Genomic DNA, 18,270 nt, shown 5'->3' with positions numbered 1-18,270 from the left:
ATTTGGCAGTTCGTCTCCCTGTCCACATGGCCCACTATTTGGCAGTGTCGGCCCCTTGAAGTCACACGCGGGCCCGGCGCCGGACCGAAGAGGGTCTGACGGGTCCGGGGTCGGGACGAGGACCCAGAGCCAAGAGCGCGGGCGCGGGCCGCGACTTCGGCCCTCTCCCTACCTTTAAAATATTGGTTGGCTTTGGCCTTCAGCCCCTCGGCATGATCCTGCGTCTCCCCGTCCGCACCCTCCGCCATTTTCCGCACGTTGCCGTAAACCCGCTGCCCTGGCAACTGGTCGCAAAACAGACTCCACGCGCCCCCGCCTGGCTGTCGCGAGGCCACAGCAGCCGGCGGAGTTCCGGCCAGTGACGTCACAGGCTGCCCCTCTGCACCTTGATACAGTGGCCTCAATAAAGTTTGGAACAAAGACACCCCCCCCCCCCCAAATATTTGCCCCTGTGCTCCACAGTTAGGAATTTGCAATCAAACAATTCACATGTGATTAAACTGCACATTCCAACGTTAATTCAAGGTTATTTATAATATACATCAGAATTCATTCTCGTGAAATTCGGTGTTTTGCGGTAGCGTCACAGGGCAAACATTCTTATTATAACCATCCATCTATAAAAACTAATAATAACATTGCACGAAAAGTAAGGCAGTGTCTTTGGTTCAGGAATCTGATGGCGGAGGGGAAGACGCTGTCCTTGTGCCGCTGGGTGCTCGTCTTCCAGGCTCCCGACGGTAGCAGAGCAAAGAGGGCAAGGCCTGGGCGGAGGGGGTCCTTGAGGAAAGGGGCTGCTCTTTTAAGACACCGCCTCTTGTAGACGTCCTCGATGGAGTGAAGTCTGGTGCCCGTGATGTCACAGGCCGAGTTAGCAGCCCTCCGGATTAATTCTTGTCCTGAGGGGTGGCGCCTCCGTACCAGGCAGCGATGCAACCAGCCAGAATGCTCTCCACGGTACACCCGTAGATGTTTACGAGAGTCTTCGGTGACGTATCGAATCTCCTCAGATACCTCATGAAGTATACCCGCTGGCGAGCCTTCTTTGTGATTGCATTTTGGTTTCACAAAATATAGGGGTAGAAATTGGCCCATCGAGTCTGCTCCACCATGAGCTGATTCATCCTGCTATTCAGCCCCACTCTCCGGCTTTCTCCCCATAACCCTCGCTGACCTGACTAATCAAAACATCTTTGTCCCTAATATTATAGAGGGCATTGTATCTCCACACAGCTCCATGATATGATATTCAGTGGAAAATTTTTCCCCTTCAGGCAATATAAGATTCACCATCATCTCTCATCCAGAATGAAATATACTCCCATCGTCCTATCCAAATCCTGTCCAAGTAGCACAAAATAATACAATCTTAAACCTTAAATGCTACTGTAATGGATTATAAAAATTTGGGAGAATTTTGGTAAGATTAGTGGGTTACATACATACAACACATTTTAAAACAGATCTTATTTGAAAGACTGAAGAATTCATATTCAGTAACAGTGCAGGATCTCTGGAGAATGTGATGCACATTTCACGAATAGGTGCTAATTGAAATGATGTCATGAAATGAAAGACCATTATTTTGGAGGAGACAAACTGGCTACAAATACCTTTCGGCAAAGTGCTCACAGAAAGGTCATTTCTGGATTTTGTTTACCTAAGACAACATCTTGACCAAGGAGAAGAATTCCTGTTGTTTGCTGAAGAAGGTGGGGATTTTGCAAGTGAGAGAGTCACATGGGCTTTCTGGCAGTTGGAAATCTCAGTTGGAGAGAGAGAGAGAGAGAGAGAGAGAGAGAGAGAAGACGAGCCCTCTTAGCTGGTGTATGTGACACTGAAAAGAGACTGAATAGTCACAGCTGAAGCAAGCCAGGAAGAGCTGGTTGGAAATAGAAAGTTCCAGAGCGGTGGATGGCTAGAAGTGCTATCTGTCTGATGTTTCTCGTGGAATAAGTGGAACAGAAAGGAACTCTTGTGGTAGCCTGAAAGAAAGAGGTTACCATCTGGAAAACCCTAATGGGGAAAGTTTCATCAGCGAGGCATTGAGGTGACTAATGGTGGTACCTCAGTTGTGGAAATCCTGGAACAACAAATCTCTCTCTGCAAACACATCAAGAACTTTCCTGAGAGGTAAACAAAAGTTCACCAACACCTGGTGAACTTTATACATGTTAAATTCTGCGCACAGTATAAGAATTGCCTGTATCCAGAGAACTTAGAAGAAGGAGAAGTGAGATTGGACTGTGAACCAAAGAACTTTTCTTAAATTTACACCCACATTACATACACGTGCACTTAGAATTAGAAGGGGGTTAATTTGGGTTAGTTAAGTATAGAGATAAGTTAAAGTTTGATTCTGTTTTCATGTTTAAAGATGGTTAAAAATAACTTTTGTTTTAAAAACCACTTGTCTTGGTGAATGTCTATTGCTGCTGGGTTTTGGGGTCCTTTGGCCTCGTAATACTACGTAAAGGAAATATTTAGAGGAACAGAGGCAAATGGGACTGCTCAACATACTTGGTTGTAAAAAGCCCTCAGAAATGCGGAAAGAACTCAGCTGGTCTCACAGCATCCATAGAAGGTAAGATACATAACTGGTGTTTCAGGCTTGAGCAAAGTACAAGCAAAGGTAGGCAGGCATCTGAATTAAAGACTAGAGGTTAAAGTGAAAGAATGGGAGGGGGAGGAGTCCAGACCAATAGCCAAAAGGTGTGAATTGGATATAATAGTTGAGAATAAATTTTGGCTCTGTTAAAGGGGAAGAGAGGGAGAGAGAGATAGAAGAACACTAAGTTCTTTAGAATTCACTTAACAAGTGGCCTATCATGGACACACAACAAATCCTCACTCGTCCTGAGAAGATTGAAGTGGGCTAAGCTTGTGCAGAAACCCTATCAAGAGCATTCTGGCTGGCTGAATCACAGTGGGGTACAGTTGCTGTACAGCATTGGATCACAGATTAATCCACAGGACCATAAGAGTGGCAGAGAGGATCACTGGGGTCTCTCCCCCTGCCTCCATCAACATGATCTACCAAGATCGTTGTTCAAAGAGGGTGCACAAAATGATTAAGGACCCCTTCCACCCTGCAAACAACTTCTTCCAGCTATCTGAGACAGAACCACCAGGCTGAGAAACATCACCTTCCCTCGGACAGTGTGAATGCTGAATGACTGAATGAACTGCTTGTACTGTTTTCCCAGACCCTACTAAGCTATATATAAATGTACTTGAATTTTGTCAATTGGTAGATGGGGATCAGTGGATTTACAGAAGTCTTTAGGGAAAGTTCAGGGCAAGAGAAGGCATGGAATTGGGCATTAATTCCAGTGTTGATTGGAAGCTGTCAATAGAAAACAAGGAGCAGGAATAAATCTGACTTTGGCAGGCTGTGACTCATGGGTTCTGCTTGGATCAGGACTCATGGCTCAACCACTTACAATCAATGATTTGGGTGAAGCTACCAGAAGCAACGTTTTAAAATTTGGTGGCGACACTAAATTAAATGGACATTGCGTAAGATCCAAGGAGGCTTTGAGAGGATAAAGTGGAGCCGAAAGAGTGGGGAAAGAGTTAGGAGCCGGGAGGTTTGGCTGCAACTGTACACGGTCCTGGTGAGGCCACATCTGGAGAACTGCGTGCGGTTCTGGTCTCCTTACTTGAGGAAGGCTTTGGAGGTGGTGCAGAGGAAGTTCATCAGGTTAATTCCAGGGATGAGGGGGTTACCCTATGAGATTAGATTTCAGATTTATTGTCACGACATCACATACAACCCCGAGATTCCTTTTTCCTGCGGGCCAGGCAGAATTTAACCACTTAGCGGTAGTGTAAAAAAAAAACTACACAACGTACACATATATACAAATAAAGGAATGTAATCAAACTGACTATGCAACACAGAAAGAAAGAAAAGAACAAGTAAGATCCTTAAATGAGTCCCTGATTGAGTTTGTCGTTGAGGAGTATGATGGTGGAGGGGGAGCCGCTGATCCTGAACCTGGTGAAATGAGTCTTGTGGCATCGAGACCTCTTTCCTTGTTTTTGACTGAATCGTCTGGGACTTGCACTCACTGGAATTTAGGATCGTATAGAAACATAAAATTATGAAGGACACAGCCTCAGGATTCACGGGAGTAGATTTAGGACGGAGATGAGGAGGAACTCCCAGAGGGGGGGTGATTCTGTGGAATCCGCTGCCCATCGAAGCAGTGGAGGTGACCTCAGTAAATAGATTTAAGACAAGGTTGGATAGATTTTTGCATAGTTGGGGAATTAAAGGATATGGGGAAAAGGCAGGTGGGTGGAGATGATCGGCCGTGATCATCAGATCGGCCGTGATCTCATAGAATGGCGGAATGGGCTCAACGGGCTGAATGGGCAACTCCTGCTTCTCTTTCTGACGAAGAGACATTGCAGATAGAATATTCTGTAGGGGAAAAAAAAACAAACTGGTGGAATATATTATTAAAATGGTGAGAGTCTCAAAAACATTCACGTTCAAAAACATGTCCTTGTGCATGAGTCATTGGAAGTGTCAAATGCAATTATGAAGGCATGATAGCTTTTATTGGAAGAGAATTTGTATACAAGGGTGAAAATATGTTACTATAATTGAATAAGGCCTTGATTAGACCACTTCCAAAGTATCATGTATAGTTTTCTTAAATTAGGATATACTTACGTCTGCAGATGTTGGATATAGTACAGTATAAAAATGTACTGGAGAAAGTAGGACATTGTCCAATCCGATTAAAAATGCCTCATCATCAAACCAACTAGTCCAAAATATACCCTCACTGTCGCATGCAAATTGAAATGTATAGTCACTGTACCATCCTGTCCACCTCACACTCAAGGTCACCAAAACTAAGGAGCTGACTGTTGACTTCAGGAAGGGAAAACCAGAGATGTACGATCCAGTGATTGTTGGGGGATCAGAGGTGGAGAGAGTGAACATCAGTTCTCGGAGGATCTTTCTTGGCCCCAACACACTAAGGGCATTGTGAAGAAAGCCCGTCAGCGCCTTGACTTCCTCAGGAGTTTGCGGAGGTTCGGTATGACATTGGAAACCCTGGTGCGGTGGAAAGTGCGCTGACCGGCTACATCAAGGCCTGGTGCAGGGCCACCAATACCTCCGTGTACAAACTCCTGCAAAAGGTAGTGGACACAGCCCAGGGCATCACAGGCAAAACCCTCCCCACCATCGAGAACATCTAAGGGGGACGCTATTATTTGGCACAATTCGGGTGGGCTTAAATCTGGCTTACCGAAATCCGTAAAAATCCGAAATTTGGAGCACACTCTCCCCCAAGGGTTCCAGATAAAGGATTGTGTACCTGTATAATCGGTGTTTCAGGCTTGGTCCTGAAATGTGGGTTATATATATTTACTTCCTATGGATTCTGCCAGACCTCCAGTATTTCTGTGTTTTCACTACAACCACAGCATGTGTAGACTTTCGTGCTTCACTGCTACAGGAAGTAGTCGGGAATGGTACCATTACAACATTTACAGCCAGAACATGGATAGGAAGATTTCGAGGAATATGGGCCAAATGGGACCAGCTCGGGAAAGCAGCAGGTTAGGAAAGGACGACTTGAGCCTTTTTCTGTGCAGCACCACTCAATGAATCTCAATGGCCTCTCTTACAGCTAACTGGATACCTATTATAAAAGTGGTACCAGGGCAACTGGAATCCATCAAATTTGGACGGTGACACGAGAGGCATCAGAGTTCAAACAAAAATCAGCGGCAAGACATTCTTTAGGTCAGTTGAACGAACGCAATGCATCAGCGATTAAGTATGCTAAATTCAATGCAAGTTAATTTAATGTTTCTCCAACTTACAGCCAATCTGAAAATGTCTTTGCTCACCTTGAAGTTGTCTATCATAATGGCCAATTTCTCGTCAAGAAGCAAACCCTTTGTGGGAAAAAACTTGCTGTCCAGTGTTATTAAACCTCCATTTCCACCATCCATGGCATTTTATTATTTCGTGAGAACGATAAAAGTCAGTTGTAGTGGAAAAGCAAAAAATGAAAAAAATAATTTGCGGATCCCAGAAATTGGAAATAAAAGGCACAAAATGCTGAAAATACTCAGCTCGTCAGGCAGCATCTGTGGAGAGAGTAAAACAAAGTTCATGACCCTTTAGCGGCAGCCTTTTCTGTTATATTGTTAAATAAGTTGCTCGTCAGGTCAGTCAATTCCCAGTCCGACTGGGTGTAGTTGAGCCAGTTAAGTGTCTTGTTCAGAGAAGAGTTGGATGACACCTCTTCTGCCATACCTATTGGTAGGTGATTGACATCAGGCTCAGTTAATGTAATGGTTTTACTACCTCCCAGTGGCAGATGAACATTCTCTCATTTCATCCTCTATTGCACTAAATTGTTGTTTGAAAATGAACAGTTGCCCAGCACAATTATTCCTCATCCCTGCTGTAGAGGTAAATGTCTTTCTAGTTTAGATTGATGTGGATTAATATATTGACACATTAATTAATTAACCAATATATTAATACAGGAACACAACTCGGTAATGCTACCAAGGCAGATTGACGACAGTCTGTCCAGGTTGTGCACCGTCATTGGGGCGTCGCAGGGCCGTGTGTTCAGCCCGCTCCCGTTCACGCTACTGACCCATGACTGCATCACCAGATCCAGGCCCAACAACGTCTTCGTTTGCAGACGACACAACAGCCATTGGCCTCATCGGCAACAGCGATGAGTCTCACTACAGAGAAGAGGTGGAAAATCCCACGATAGTGTGCGAGAATAACAACCCAGGTCTCAGCGTGGACAAGATGAAGGAGATAATTGTGGACTTCAGGAGGACCAGGGTAACCACCTTCCACTACACATCATCAACTCTTATAGTGGAGAGAATGGAGAGGACCAAGTTCCTTAGAGTTCACCTATCGTGGAGACAAACTTGTCAGGAAGGCGTAACACTGACTGCACTTTTCGAAAAGAATGAGGTGGGCAAAGCTACCAGCAACCATCATGCAATCTTCTACAGGAGCTCTATTGAGAGTGTCCTGGTCGGCTGCATCACAATGGGGTACAGATGCTGCAGAGAAATGGACCGGAGGTCAATCCACAGGACTATCAGAGCAGCAGAGAGAATCGCTGAGTCTCCCTCCCCATACAGCGACGTGATCTACTGGGATCATCGTCTGACGAGGGCGCACAAAATCATTGAGGACCCCTTCCACCCCGCACAGAGCACCTTTCAGCTGCTCCCATTGGGGAAGAGATCCAGGAGGATCAGAGCCAGCACCGCCAGGCTGAGGAACAACTTCTCCCCACGGGCAGTGAGAATGCTGAATGACCAAAGGATCTGCTCACACTGACCCTCCAAGACTCTCATATTCACGAAACAATATTTATTTATTTGTACATATGAATACATGTCCTGCATGTGCATTGTTTGCCTGTATGTGTGCTATGTCTGGTCGTGTGTCTGCGTGTTTTACAATAAGGACTGGAGAACGCTGCTTTGTCAGGTTATACTTGTACAATCGGATGACAATAAATTTGACTTGTTGGGACAGTTGCAGGTAACGAAGGACAGTGAGGGGTGGCCAGGATGTGAGTTGCCTGATAACAACAACCTGGCTGATAACTTTCCATCCATCTCATTTCTCTCTATGATCATGTGACTTACAAGAATTAGGGAAATCTAAACTGTAAAAATACCCGAGGAGAGGGGGGAACGTGTCTGTGTGATTGATGCACAACAGGACACATCGTGTCGATCGACATTGCAAAGCTTAATGCTGATGCTTGTTGCCAGGGAGGTGACCATCTTGAGCTTGGTTAATGTCAGATGGTGTTGGAGAATTTAAAGCCATGTATTTGTATGTTCGGGGAGCTCCTCAATCCTCTGGGGAGGTGACGGACCTTCCACTGGCCTGTGCAACAAATAAAGGGAATTAGTGAGAGGAACGTCTGAGTCCTTCACTCCTCAGGAAAGGAAACGTCACTGCAGAAACTGGATCGAGACCGATCCTCCACACTACCAACCACTCACAGTAACAACTTGATGGCTTCACTCATCAATAAGGAAACTTACCTCCCCGTTCCTTGACTAGACATTCTGTGCCTGCGTGACTCCAGACAACTATTCGACCACGATAGCTGCATTTGCACCAAATCAGAGCTCTAAAGGTTTTAAAACAAGTGATTATTTGGCATCGGTGGAGGGGAGGGGGGGGGGGGGGAAATCTGGTGGACCTTGCCCATCACGTGCCCAACTACCCAGTTACTCCTCGGCAGGTCACACGTACAGGTTGTACCTGTCTCATATGGCGCTGCTATAGTCTGGCTTGTTTTGGATCTGCCACCAGGGCGACGCTGTTGAAATGGAGACATGGAATTTCGGTACATAGTGCGGGCGGTGAAAAGCGTAGCGCTGAAGCGGAAGCTGCAACAAAGTTTGTGGATGAGTTTGCACTGTTAGTGGCAGCAGAAAACAGCCCCAGGATGAGTGTATAATGCTGACAGATCTGTCCTGTATTGGCGCTGTACACCACAGAAAACCCTTGCCCAAGATATTGAGGAGTCCCCATCTGGTGGTAAGAATTCTTGACTGTAACAATGCTATAGGAACACACAAAACCAAGCTGATGGTAGGGAGCTGGCAAGACTAGGGGTCAGGCATATGTTTACCTATGGGGTTCCCCTGGGGGTCAATTTCTGTTTTCTAGCATCTTCTATGGTCCGGCAATGGCCATAGAGCATAGAACAATACAGCACAGTTCAGGCCCTCTGGCCCTCAATGTTGTGCCGACCCATATATTCCTTCCTAAAAGTACTAAACCCTCCCTACCCCATAACCCTCCATTTTTCTTTCATCCACGTGTCTGTCTGAGAGTCTCTTAAATGCCCCCACTGTTTCAGCCTCCACCACTATCCCCAGCAAGGTATTCCAGGAACCCACAACTCTCTGTCCCTTCACTTACCCCTCAAACGTACCCCTGATGTCTCCCCTAATCTTCCCTCCCTTCACTTCGTACAGATGTCCTCTAGTGTTTGCTGATCCTGCCCTGGAAACATGCGCTGGCCGTCTGCCTTATCTATAATCTTGGAGACCTCCATCAAGTCTTCTCTCATCCTTCTACGCTCCAAAGAGAAAAGTTCCAGCTCTGCTAACCTTACCTCACAAGACTGGTTTCCTAATCCAGGCAACATCCTGGTAAATCTCCTCTGCCCCCTCTCCATAGCTTCCAGGTCTCAAAATTGCCAGATTACTGTACCATGGCTAAAGGTTAATGTCCCTGGTATATCTGCTGCAATTCTGTGCCACCCATCAAAAAAAGATTAAGTGTTTAAGACCAGGTCTGTAATCACTTTGAATTAGTACATCTGGATCTGTGCATGTTCTCAGCACGTTCCACTGGACAACACCGCTGGTGTTTATGTCCATCCATGTTGCCCCATGAGATGGTGGAGATCCGTTCCCTTCATTCACCATTGTCCATGTAGTAAAGGCCACCACTGCCATGGTTTAGGGAGTTCCAGGATTTACATCTAGCGACAACAGAGTTACAGCACCCAGCTGCCGAAGAGGGAAAATGTGGCGCACCTTGGCAATGGCCCTCCTGTGCACCTGATTCACTCGTCCTTGCCTGTGGAGAAACCACCAATGGTGGAGTTGTGGTCTGGGATCTCTTCATCAGTAAATAGTCCAAATTAGCTGAGTGAGAGGTACTAAAACCCAGCAAGAGGGGAAAAAAACGCTTCACACTACATGCCGTTTCTACATCTCCAAACCAGGGACTTACCCGTCCCCCACACCCCCATCCACAACACACAGAACAGCAAGTGAAGGCCATTTGGCCCTTGTATCCTGCCTACCATTTACCTCAAGACTACATTCATGTACTAATATCTAAGGTTCTATTTATCTACTGAAAATTGAGTGGCTGAACCTCCATCGTCCATTTGCAGCGAAATCAAATCAGCTTCTTGATGTAAAATTACTTAATTTTTCTATGAGGAGACAGCTTTTTTACTTGGGACTGAGATCCCTGGTTTTAGATACCCCAGGAAGAGGAAACATCAGGTCTCTATCACCCTCACCAGTCCCCCAGAAGGATTTTGATGGTTTACTCAGATCACCCTTCTTCATTCCAAACTCAAGTACCATGTGGAGCAAAACCAGCTTTCAAGGAATCAATTTGGAGAATGTCCACTTTAGCACTGAGACCAATATTCCAGCTGCAGCTTCACCAAAACCCAGCTTAATTTAGGCATGAGTGACCTTATACTGCTGGCAACTTAATTTGGTGTGAATTATCCTTTCAGTTGAAGCCATTTAGATCTTGACACAACCCTTCACTACATAGCAGTCAGGGTTCATGGAGATGAGCCACTATCCCTTCTCAACCACTGTGGGCAACCAGGGAACAGGCGACAAATATTCATTCATATTTTCCTAATTAATTATGTGTAGGTTGGAACTAATCGTGAAGCTAAAAGTGGGGTTGCATGGTAAGCTCAGTAGTCAGTGCAACGAGGTTACAGCTCGAGCGAGCAGGGTTCAATCCACCACTGTCTGTAAGGTGATTGTACTGTTACGGAGTCCAGAGGACCCCAAAACCCAGGAGCAATAGATATGCACCACAACACAGGGTCACTTAAACAAAAGTAATTTTTAATTATAATTGAACAAGAAAACAGAATTAAATTTGAACTTATTACTTAACCTACCTAACCCACTTAATTCCCCCCTCTAATACTAAGCACAGGTGTGTGTAATGTGCATATAAGCTTAGAAAGTTCTTTGGATCACAGTTCAATCTTCTGGTTGCAGTCAATTCTTGTTGTGTACAGAAGTTAGCATTAACAAAGTTCACCAGTCTTTGGTGCTTAACAGGCAAATGGTTACCACTCAGGAGGGTTATTGTTGGTCTTCAGAGGGAGATTCCTTTTGTTCCGGGACATCCGCACCTGATTCCTGTTTATTCAGTCTTGCTGACGAAACTTGCCCCCTTCAGGGTTCTCCAGATGATCTTCCTTCCTTCAGGTTACCTTTCAGACATCTAGTCTTCTCCTTTGACCAGGCAGTCTTCCAAAAGTTTGCCAGCTTTGTCCTTCTGGAACTAATTTCTGTCTCTTTTCTCTGTATCACACACTCCCTCTCAGAGAACAAAACTGTTCTCCCTTGCCTGCAAAGATCACATGCTCTCCCAGGCAAGCTGTATGCTGCAAGTTTGTTGTTCTTTTTGCAAAAAGTCCTGCAAATATTCTGTGTTTTAAAATGTCTGTGTGCAACCTGCTCTAATAATCCTTCCCAAAACACCTCTAAATACTCTATCACAGTAAGTTCTCCCGTGTCTGCATGGGATTTCTCTGGGTGCTCCGGTTTCTGTTCAAAAATGTACTGGGGGGGGTGGTTGCTGTAGGTTAATTGAGCAGTACGTGGGATGGAAGGGCCTGTTACCGTGCTGGATTTCGAAATTCAATTGAATAATTGGAGTCCTAATGGTGAACACAGGCTCAATGGATTGTAGTTCTCTATGAACACAGTGCATGAGGGAACACAAGTCTTCAAACCATCTATCGCCTCAGTGGGTTCGACACAACCAACCTAATACTGTTCAAAGTCCCAATCAGTTGATTAGATCCAGAGTCTGACAAGGAGGGTGAAGAATTCAAGCCCAGAGCCAGGGGACCAGAACACAATCTGTAGGCTATGACGGAGGGGCTGCAGTCCAAAAGGGACACATCTTTTAGCCAAGATGTTGACTTGCCTCAATGCACAACGGGTCAGGCAGCAGCAGTGGGAGAAGGGGAATGGTCAACGCTTCAAGCCAGAACCCTTCATCAAGGCTGGGAGAGCAGCAGGGAGACAGAGCATAATAATGTAGAGATATAATTAGATGGCATGGTTAGCGTAGCGGTCTGCGCAACGCTCTTACAGCACCAGTAACTGAATCCCACACTGTCTGTTTGTACGTTCTCCCCGTGTCTGCGTGGGTTTTCCCGGGGGCTCCAGTTTCCTCCCACCCTTCAAAACATACTGGGGGTTGTAGGTCAATAGGGTGTAATTGGGCAGCATGGGCTCGTGGGCCGGAAGGGCCTGTTACCGTGCTGGATGTCTAAATTTAAAATTATAATAAGAACAGGGTAGAAGAAGTTGGACAGGGCCCAGAGGGGGATTGAAGACTGAAGCAGGCAAGGCTACCAGTCACCATCATGTCAACCTTCCACAGGAACTGGAGATCATCTGGCTTGTTGCATCACAGTGAGGGTACGGTGGCTGCAGAGAAATGGGTCAGAGATCAATCCACAGGACCATGAGAGCAGCAGAGAGGATCACTGGAGTCTCCTTCACCCCCATCGACGTGATCTCCTGGGATCATCGTCTGAAGCAGGCGTGAAAATCATTGAGGACCCCTTCCACCCCGCTCAGAGCACTTTCAGCTGCTCCTGCTGGCGGAAGAGAAACAGGAGGATCAGAGCCAGCACCGCCAGGCTGAGGATCAGCTTCTCCCCACGGGCAGCGAGGATGCTGAACATCCAAAGGAACTGGTCACACTGACCACCTGAGACTCCCATATTCACAAAGCAATATTGATTTATTTGTATAGATGAATGATTGTCTTGCATTTGTATTGTTTGCTTGTCTGTGTGTGTGTCATGTCTGGTCATGTGTCTTGCATTGAGGACCGCAGAATGCTGTTTCCTTGGATTGTACCTGTGCAGTCGGATGGCAATGAACTTGAGTTGAATAGCCAGGAAAGGTGAAGGTTGACAGACAGAGACAGATCAGGCAGGCACTAGTCAAAGGTGGAGAGGAAAAGAAAATTGGTCAGGCGAGTCATTAGGCTGGGACTGGAGATGGCGAGAAGGAGTATCACGTGGAGAAGAAATCCACCAGCACTGGTAACGTGCTGATAAGAGGAGATAAGTGTGGTATAATGAAAGCTGTTCGGGGAGGGGTGAAGGGTAGATGGGACTGGGTAGGTGGGGAGTTAAACATTCTTCTTCTATCATTAATTCTGCTTGACCCATCAAGTTCCTCCAGCGGATTGTTTATTTGCTCCCAATTCCAGCGTATCTCGCGTCTCCGTGTTAACCGACCACTTGTCTCTACCATCAGTGCTCACCAAAGCTCCCGGGGTGACACCGGTGCTAGGAAGAGATTCGCTAACTTCCCCCAAATTACCCCATTTGCTGACCCTGTTCCAATCCCCCCACCCCCTCCCATTGAGGGAGGGAAGTAACCCTGACCCCCTCCGCCTATCACCAATCAACAGGGGGCTGAATGGACTCGTAGGAGGGGGGGTCAGCGTGGCTCCGCGGCTTGGGGTTCTCCTTCAGCTCGCTCCTCTGGGTGGAGGGGGAAGGCTGGGTCGGGTGCAGGACACTCCCCTCGTCATCCTCCTCCACTTCGTCCTCGGATTGCGGCAGGTCGAAGATCTGGGTCAATCCGTGGAGGCCAGCTGCTTTGTGGACAGTATGGAGGAAGAGCAGCATCATGGCAAGACCAAACAGCAGGTAGACTGCAGGACAGGAAAGAGAGAGGCAGAGTTAGTCTCAGCCTCCCAACTCCTGGCAGTCACAGAAAGAGGGATCAGTTGGCAAAGAGCAAAGCCCACATTGTTTTACTAGTGAGGGGTCCGTGCAGACAAGAAAGAAATTGGTACCAAATCTGGATCAACTTCCACTGTAAAGACTACCCTGCCCCTCGGGTCTGACCTGCCTTTCAACACGGGCAGGACGGTTAGCACAAAGCTTTTACAGCATCAGACACCCAGATTCGAATCCGGCCTGTCTGTAAGGAGTGTCCGTTCTCCCTGAGTCTGAATGGGTTTCCTCCCACCCTTCAAAATGTACATCGTGGGGCAGAAGAGCCTGTTACTGTGCTGTACGTCTAAATTTTTTTTTAAATGACTGATCTTATTCAGGCCTCATCCATTTTAAACACTTCTAACAGGATGGCTGGATTGGGTCATGGTTAGCACAAAGTTAATACACCGCCAGAAACCCGGGCTCGAAACCAGCGCTGTCTGAAGGGTCTTTGTACGTTCCCACCGTGTCTGTGTGGGTTTTCCCCACAGGCCCCAGTTTCCTCCCACCCTTCAAAATGTACCAGGGGTTGTAGGTCATTTGGGAGGCTTGTGGGCTAGAAGGGGCTGTTATCGTGCAGTTAATCCACAATTAAATAAATAAAATGATTTTGTTTTCACACTTCAATGTGGTGAAGAATTAAGGTGAATTACTACCCTCAGAAGAGATTTCCATGGGATGAAATGAGGATCCACAAATCTTGAAACTACCTTTCCTTGTTTGAAACTATGTGTCTACAGATTGACCCGCGAGGACCTCACCAGTCAGACTGAACTCCACAAGTGTGAAGGTTCAGAGGATCCCATGTCTAAGGGATGCTGGGCTTCATTACTCAGGGGAATGAGTTCAAGGGTCGAAATGTCACGTTGAACTCGAAAATCTCTGGTGAGACCACACTTGGAATAGGGTGTTCAATTCTGGTCACCTCACTACAGGAAGATTGTGGAAGCTACTGAGATGGTGCCACGGAGATTTACCAGGATGACACAATGTGACTTATCAGGCAAAGACGGCAGAGCTGGGATGTTTAACTTTGGAGTGAAGGATGAGAGGAGATCTACAAGATTATGAGAGGAGGAGATTGGGGTGGGGGGGAGGAGAATGAGATGGGATGGGGGAACGGGGGAAGGAGAGGTAAAGAGAGTGGGGAGGGGGAAGGAGAGAGGTGGGGGGGAAGGAGAGAGGTGGGGGGGAAGGAGAGAGGTGGGGGGGAAGGAGAGAGGTGGGGGGAAGGAGAGAGGTGGGGGGAAGGAGAGAGGTGGGGGGGAAGGAGAGAGGTGGGGGGGAAGGAGAGAGGTGGGGGGGAAGGAGAGAGGTGGGGGGGAAGGAGAGAGGTGGGGGGGGAGGAGAGAGGTGGGGGGGAAGGAGAGAGGTGGGGGGGAAGGAGAGAGGTGGGGGGGAAGGAGAGAGGTGGGGGGGAAGGAGAGAGGTGGGGGGGAAGGAGAGAGGTGGGGGGGAAGGAGAGAGGTGGGGGGGAGGAGAGAGGTGGGGGGGAGGAGAGAGGTGGGGGGGAGGAGAGAGGTGGGGGGGAGGAGAGAGGTGGGGGGGAGGAGAGAGGTGGGGGGGAGGAGAGAGGTGGGGGGGAGGAGAGAGGTGGGGGGGGGGAGGAGAGAGGTGGGGGGGAGGAGAGAGGTGGGGGGGAGGAGAGAGGTGGGGGGGAGGAGAGAGGTGGGGGGGAGGAGAGAGGTGGGGGGGAGGAGAGAGGTGGGGGGGAGGAGAGAGGTGGGGGGGAGGAGAGAGGTGGGGGGGAGGAGAGAGGTGGGGGGGAGGAGAGAGGTGGGGGGGAGGAGAGAGGTGGGGGGGAGGAGAGAGGTGGGGGGAGGAGAGAGGTGGGGGGGAGGAGAGAGGTGGGGGGGGAGGAGAGAGGTGGGGGGGAGGAGAGAGGTGGGGGGGAGGAGAGAGGTGGGGGGGAGGAGAGAGGTGGGGGGAGGAGAGAGGTGGGGGGGAGGAGAGAGGTTGGGGGGGGAGGAGAGAGGGGTTAGCCAAGTAGTTACAGCCAGTGGAATGCTCCTTAACCAGGAACATAGTCGCCCAGGCCAATGGTGGTCAGGGAGATGAAGCAGAAGTAGAAGGCATCGAAATAGTTCCAGTCTGCCTCAATGGCACTGAAGATGGCTGAGGGGATGATGAAGAACCCAATGAGAACCAACAGTGTCAGTACCAGGAGGTGAACCCAGGTCACCTGTTGTTGGTGTAGCCCAGTCTCTCCTGACACAGGTGGATGGGTTGAGTGTCAGGTGGATCATCAGACGCTGCACACACCACCGCCAGGAACAGCAAGGTCAGTGGAACCCCTATCAAGGCGAAGAAGATGGAGAAAACCTTCCCTCCAGTGGAGAGTGGAGTCGTGTGTCCATAACCTGCAGGACAGAGATGGTCAAATCAGCTCATCCACATTCAATCCCTAATCCTTTCAGGTTGAAATCTTCTCATGTTGGAAGGCCATATATATCAGCAAATTAACACGTAGATAATCGAGGAGCTGTTTCTACACCTGACCCCACGTCCAAAGCACACTTTTATCACTCTCTCTTTCTTTCCTCTCCAATTCTCCCAGCCTTCTCTCCATCTCCCTCCCTCCTCCTCTCCTCTCCCCTCCTCCTCCTCCTCTCTCCCCTCTCATCTCCTTCCTCCTCTCCCTCCTCCTCTCTTCTCTCTCCCTTCTCCTCTCCTTCCTCCTCTCCCTTCCTCCTCTCCCTCCCTCTCTCCTCCCTCCCTCCTCCTCTCCCCTCCTCCTCCTTCACTCCCCTCTCCTCCACTTCCTCCTCTCCCCCCTCCTCTCTCCCCTTCAGTCTCAGTCAGGCAGTTGCAGGAGAACGCGCACACTCCACACAGACAATCCTGGGCGTCAAGATCGAAGCTGGGTGACGGGGCGCTGCTTGGCCGATATTCTGCTCGCTGTGTCGCCATGCTACCACGCAGGTACAATGAACCGATCGTGAGCAGCCATCCCAGGTCCAGCACCCAGGAGGAGGTGCTCCGTCAGAACTACTGCTTTTTGTTCAACAGCTTTTCCTGCAACTCTTGGTTCTTCAATCAAAACAATTTTACTACGTCATTGCGGCTTGTGGGAGCCTGGTGTGTATAAATTAGCTGCAGCCCTTTTCCCCCGCAGGAAATTAGAACTGATGTGATCCTTTGCCTTGCTGGGTTACTACATAATGGACATTGTTTGACCAGCTGAGTTTGTCCACCATTTTGTGTTTTTATTTCAACCACGGCATCTACAGAGTTCCATGATTTACTTCTTTCAACAGCCCATCCTTCATCAAATGTGCTTCAGGAGTTTAACTGATGGTCCTCTTTCACCTGAAATACACCGAGTAATTGATTATCCCTGGAAATGAAAATAATTTATACCAACAGCTCAGTGATAGGCCCTTCTGGCCCAAGACCTGTGCCGCCCAATTAACCTGGAATTCTCGTAGGTTTTTGAAGGGAGAGAGGAAACTGCAAACCCATGCAGTCACTGCCAGGAGAACAAACTCCTTACAGATAGGGCCGGGTTTCAACCCTGGCCGCCGGCACTGTAATAGCGTTGCCCTAACCTGTAAAGTTCGACTGCAATCGTCTAAGATGGGGAACAACATTTCCTCAAGGATGAGCCCCCCAGTCCCCTATTGTGCTCCCACTGCACCCACAACTGTACAGCTGAGTGCCGCTCCCAGCTCCAGCCTCAACACCACAGTAATGAGCCAGGTATCAGATGATAACGATGGTCTGAATACGAAGCCCCAGTGCCCCCAGTGGTCATCGCAGCGCAGAGTCAAAACCCCTGACCTGCTGGAGGATGTTTTGGGCCGGAGTCCTTCTTCAAAGTACAAATAAAAAGAGAGGAAAAGGGGCCTGAATTAAAGGCTGCGGGGAAAGGCATGAAATGGGGAGGGGGGGGTCAACAGACAAAAGAACAGAGACAGGGGGATGAATATTAGTGGGGGGGGGGTTCTCTAATGGAAACTGGAGAAGTCGATGCTATTGACATCCGGTTGGACGGTTTCCAGGCGGAAGACGAGGTGCCGTTCCTCCATTTTGCGGGTGGTCTCAGTCTGGCTGTGCACAAAACCACGGACAGACGTGTCAGCCAGGGAATGGGGTGGAGAATTTAAATGGGTGGCCACAGGGAGATCCCAGCGACTGCAGCGGACGGACAAAGCCTAGGTGGTCAATGAAGTGATCTCCCGTAGGGCGTCCAGTCATTAGCCTCACAGCAACAACGATGAATGATGTTACAGCGAAGAGGTGGAGAATCTCGTGGTACGGGGTGAGAATAACAACCTGAGTCTTAATGTGGACAAGACGAAGGAGATGATTGCGGACCTCAGGAGGACCAGGAACAACCAGCCTCCACTATGCTCTGTCGTGGAGAGCACCAAGTACCTTGGAGTTCACTTAACTAGTGACCTATCGTGGACATCTCCTCATTTGTCAGGAAGGCGCAACAGGGACTGCACTTCCGGAGAAAACTGACCATGTCAACCTTCTACAGGGGCTTATTGAGAGCGTCCTGGCCGGCTGCGTCACAGTGGGGTACGGGGTTGCTGCAGAGAAATGGATCGGAGGTCAATCCACAGGACCATCGAGTGGCAGAGAGCTGGAGTTTCCCTCCCCGCCCATCAACGCAGGGTCAGTGCCAGAACATACGTCAGACGGGGGCATTAGCAATTTTGAGGGGGGGGTTCACATAGTGCCA

At 48.5% G+C, this 18,270-nt stretch overlaps 2 protein-coding genes and 1 long non-coding RNA gene across 3 annotated transcripts in view; all 3 read right to left on the bottom strand.

Moving 5' to 3' along the window:
* ppp5c (protein phosphatase 5, catalytic subunit) overlaps positions 1-286 on the bottom strand; it is a 73,850-nt gene extending 73,564 nt beyond the window's left edge. Inside the window, exon 1 of the mRNA XM_069909892.1 lies at positions 173-286. Within this exon, the coding sequence (XP_069765993.1) occupies positions 173-248 (76 nt within the window). The 5' untranslated portion in view covers positions 249-286. The remainder of the gene's footprint in view (positions 1-172) is intronic.
* Positions 287-5,814: 5,528 nt separating this feature from the next.
* On the bottom strand, positions 5,815-8,160 carry LOC138748141 (uncharacterized). Its single transcript, XR_011347823.1, has 2 exons — positions 8,077-8,160; positions 5,815-6,120 (listed from the first exon to the last, which is right to left on the bottom strand). It is a non-coding gene; the product is annotated as an uncharacterized lncRNA (long non-coding RNA).
* Positions 8,161-10,638: 2,478 nt separating this feature from the next.
* Positions 10,639-18,270, bottom strand: part of LOC138748070 (potassium channel subfamily K member 1-like) — an 11,543-nt gene continuing 3,911 nt past the window's right edge. The window contains 5 exon segments of the mRNA XM_069907764.1: positions 10,639-13,523; positions 13,989-14,136; positions 14,511-14,637; positions 15,597-15,770; positions 15,773-15,940. Coding sequence (XP_069763865.1) covers positions 13,254-13,523; positions 13,989-14,136; positions 14,511-14,637; positions 15,597-15,770; positions 15,773-15,940 — 887 coding nt within the window. The 3' untranslated portion in view covers positions 10,639-13,253.

This window comes from Narcine bancroftii, chromosome 13 (genome assembly GCF_036971445.1).
Source record: "Narcine bancroftii isolate sNarBan1 chromosome 13, sNarBan1.hap1, whole genome shotgun sequence".
Classification (NCBI taxonomy): Eukaryota; Metazoa; Chordata; class Chondrichthyes; order Torpediniformes; family Narcinidae; genus Narcine; species Narcine bancroftii.
This window is presented reverse-complemented; position numbering and strand designations above follow the sequence as displayed.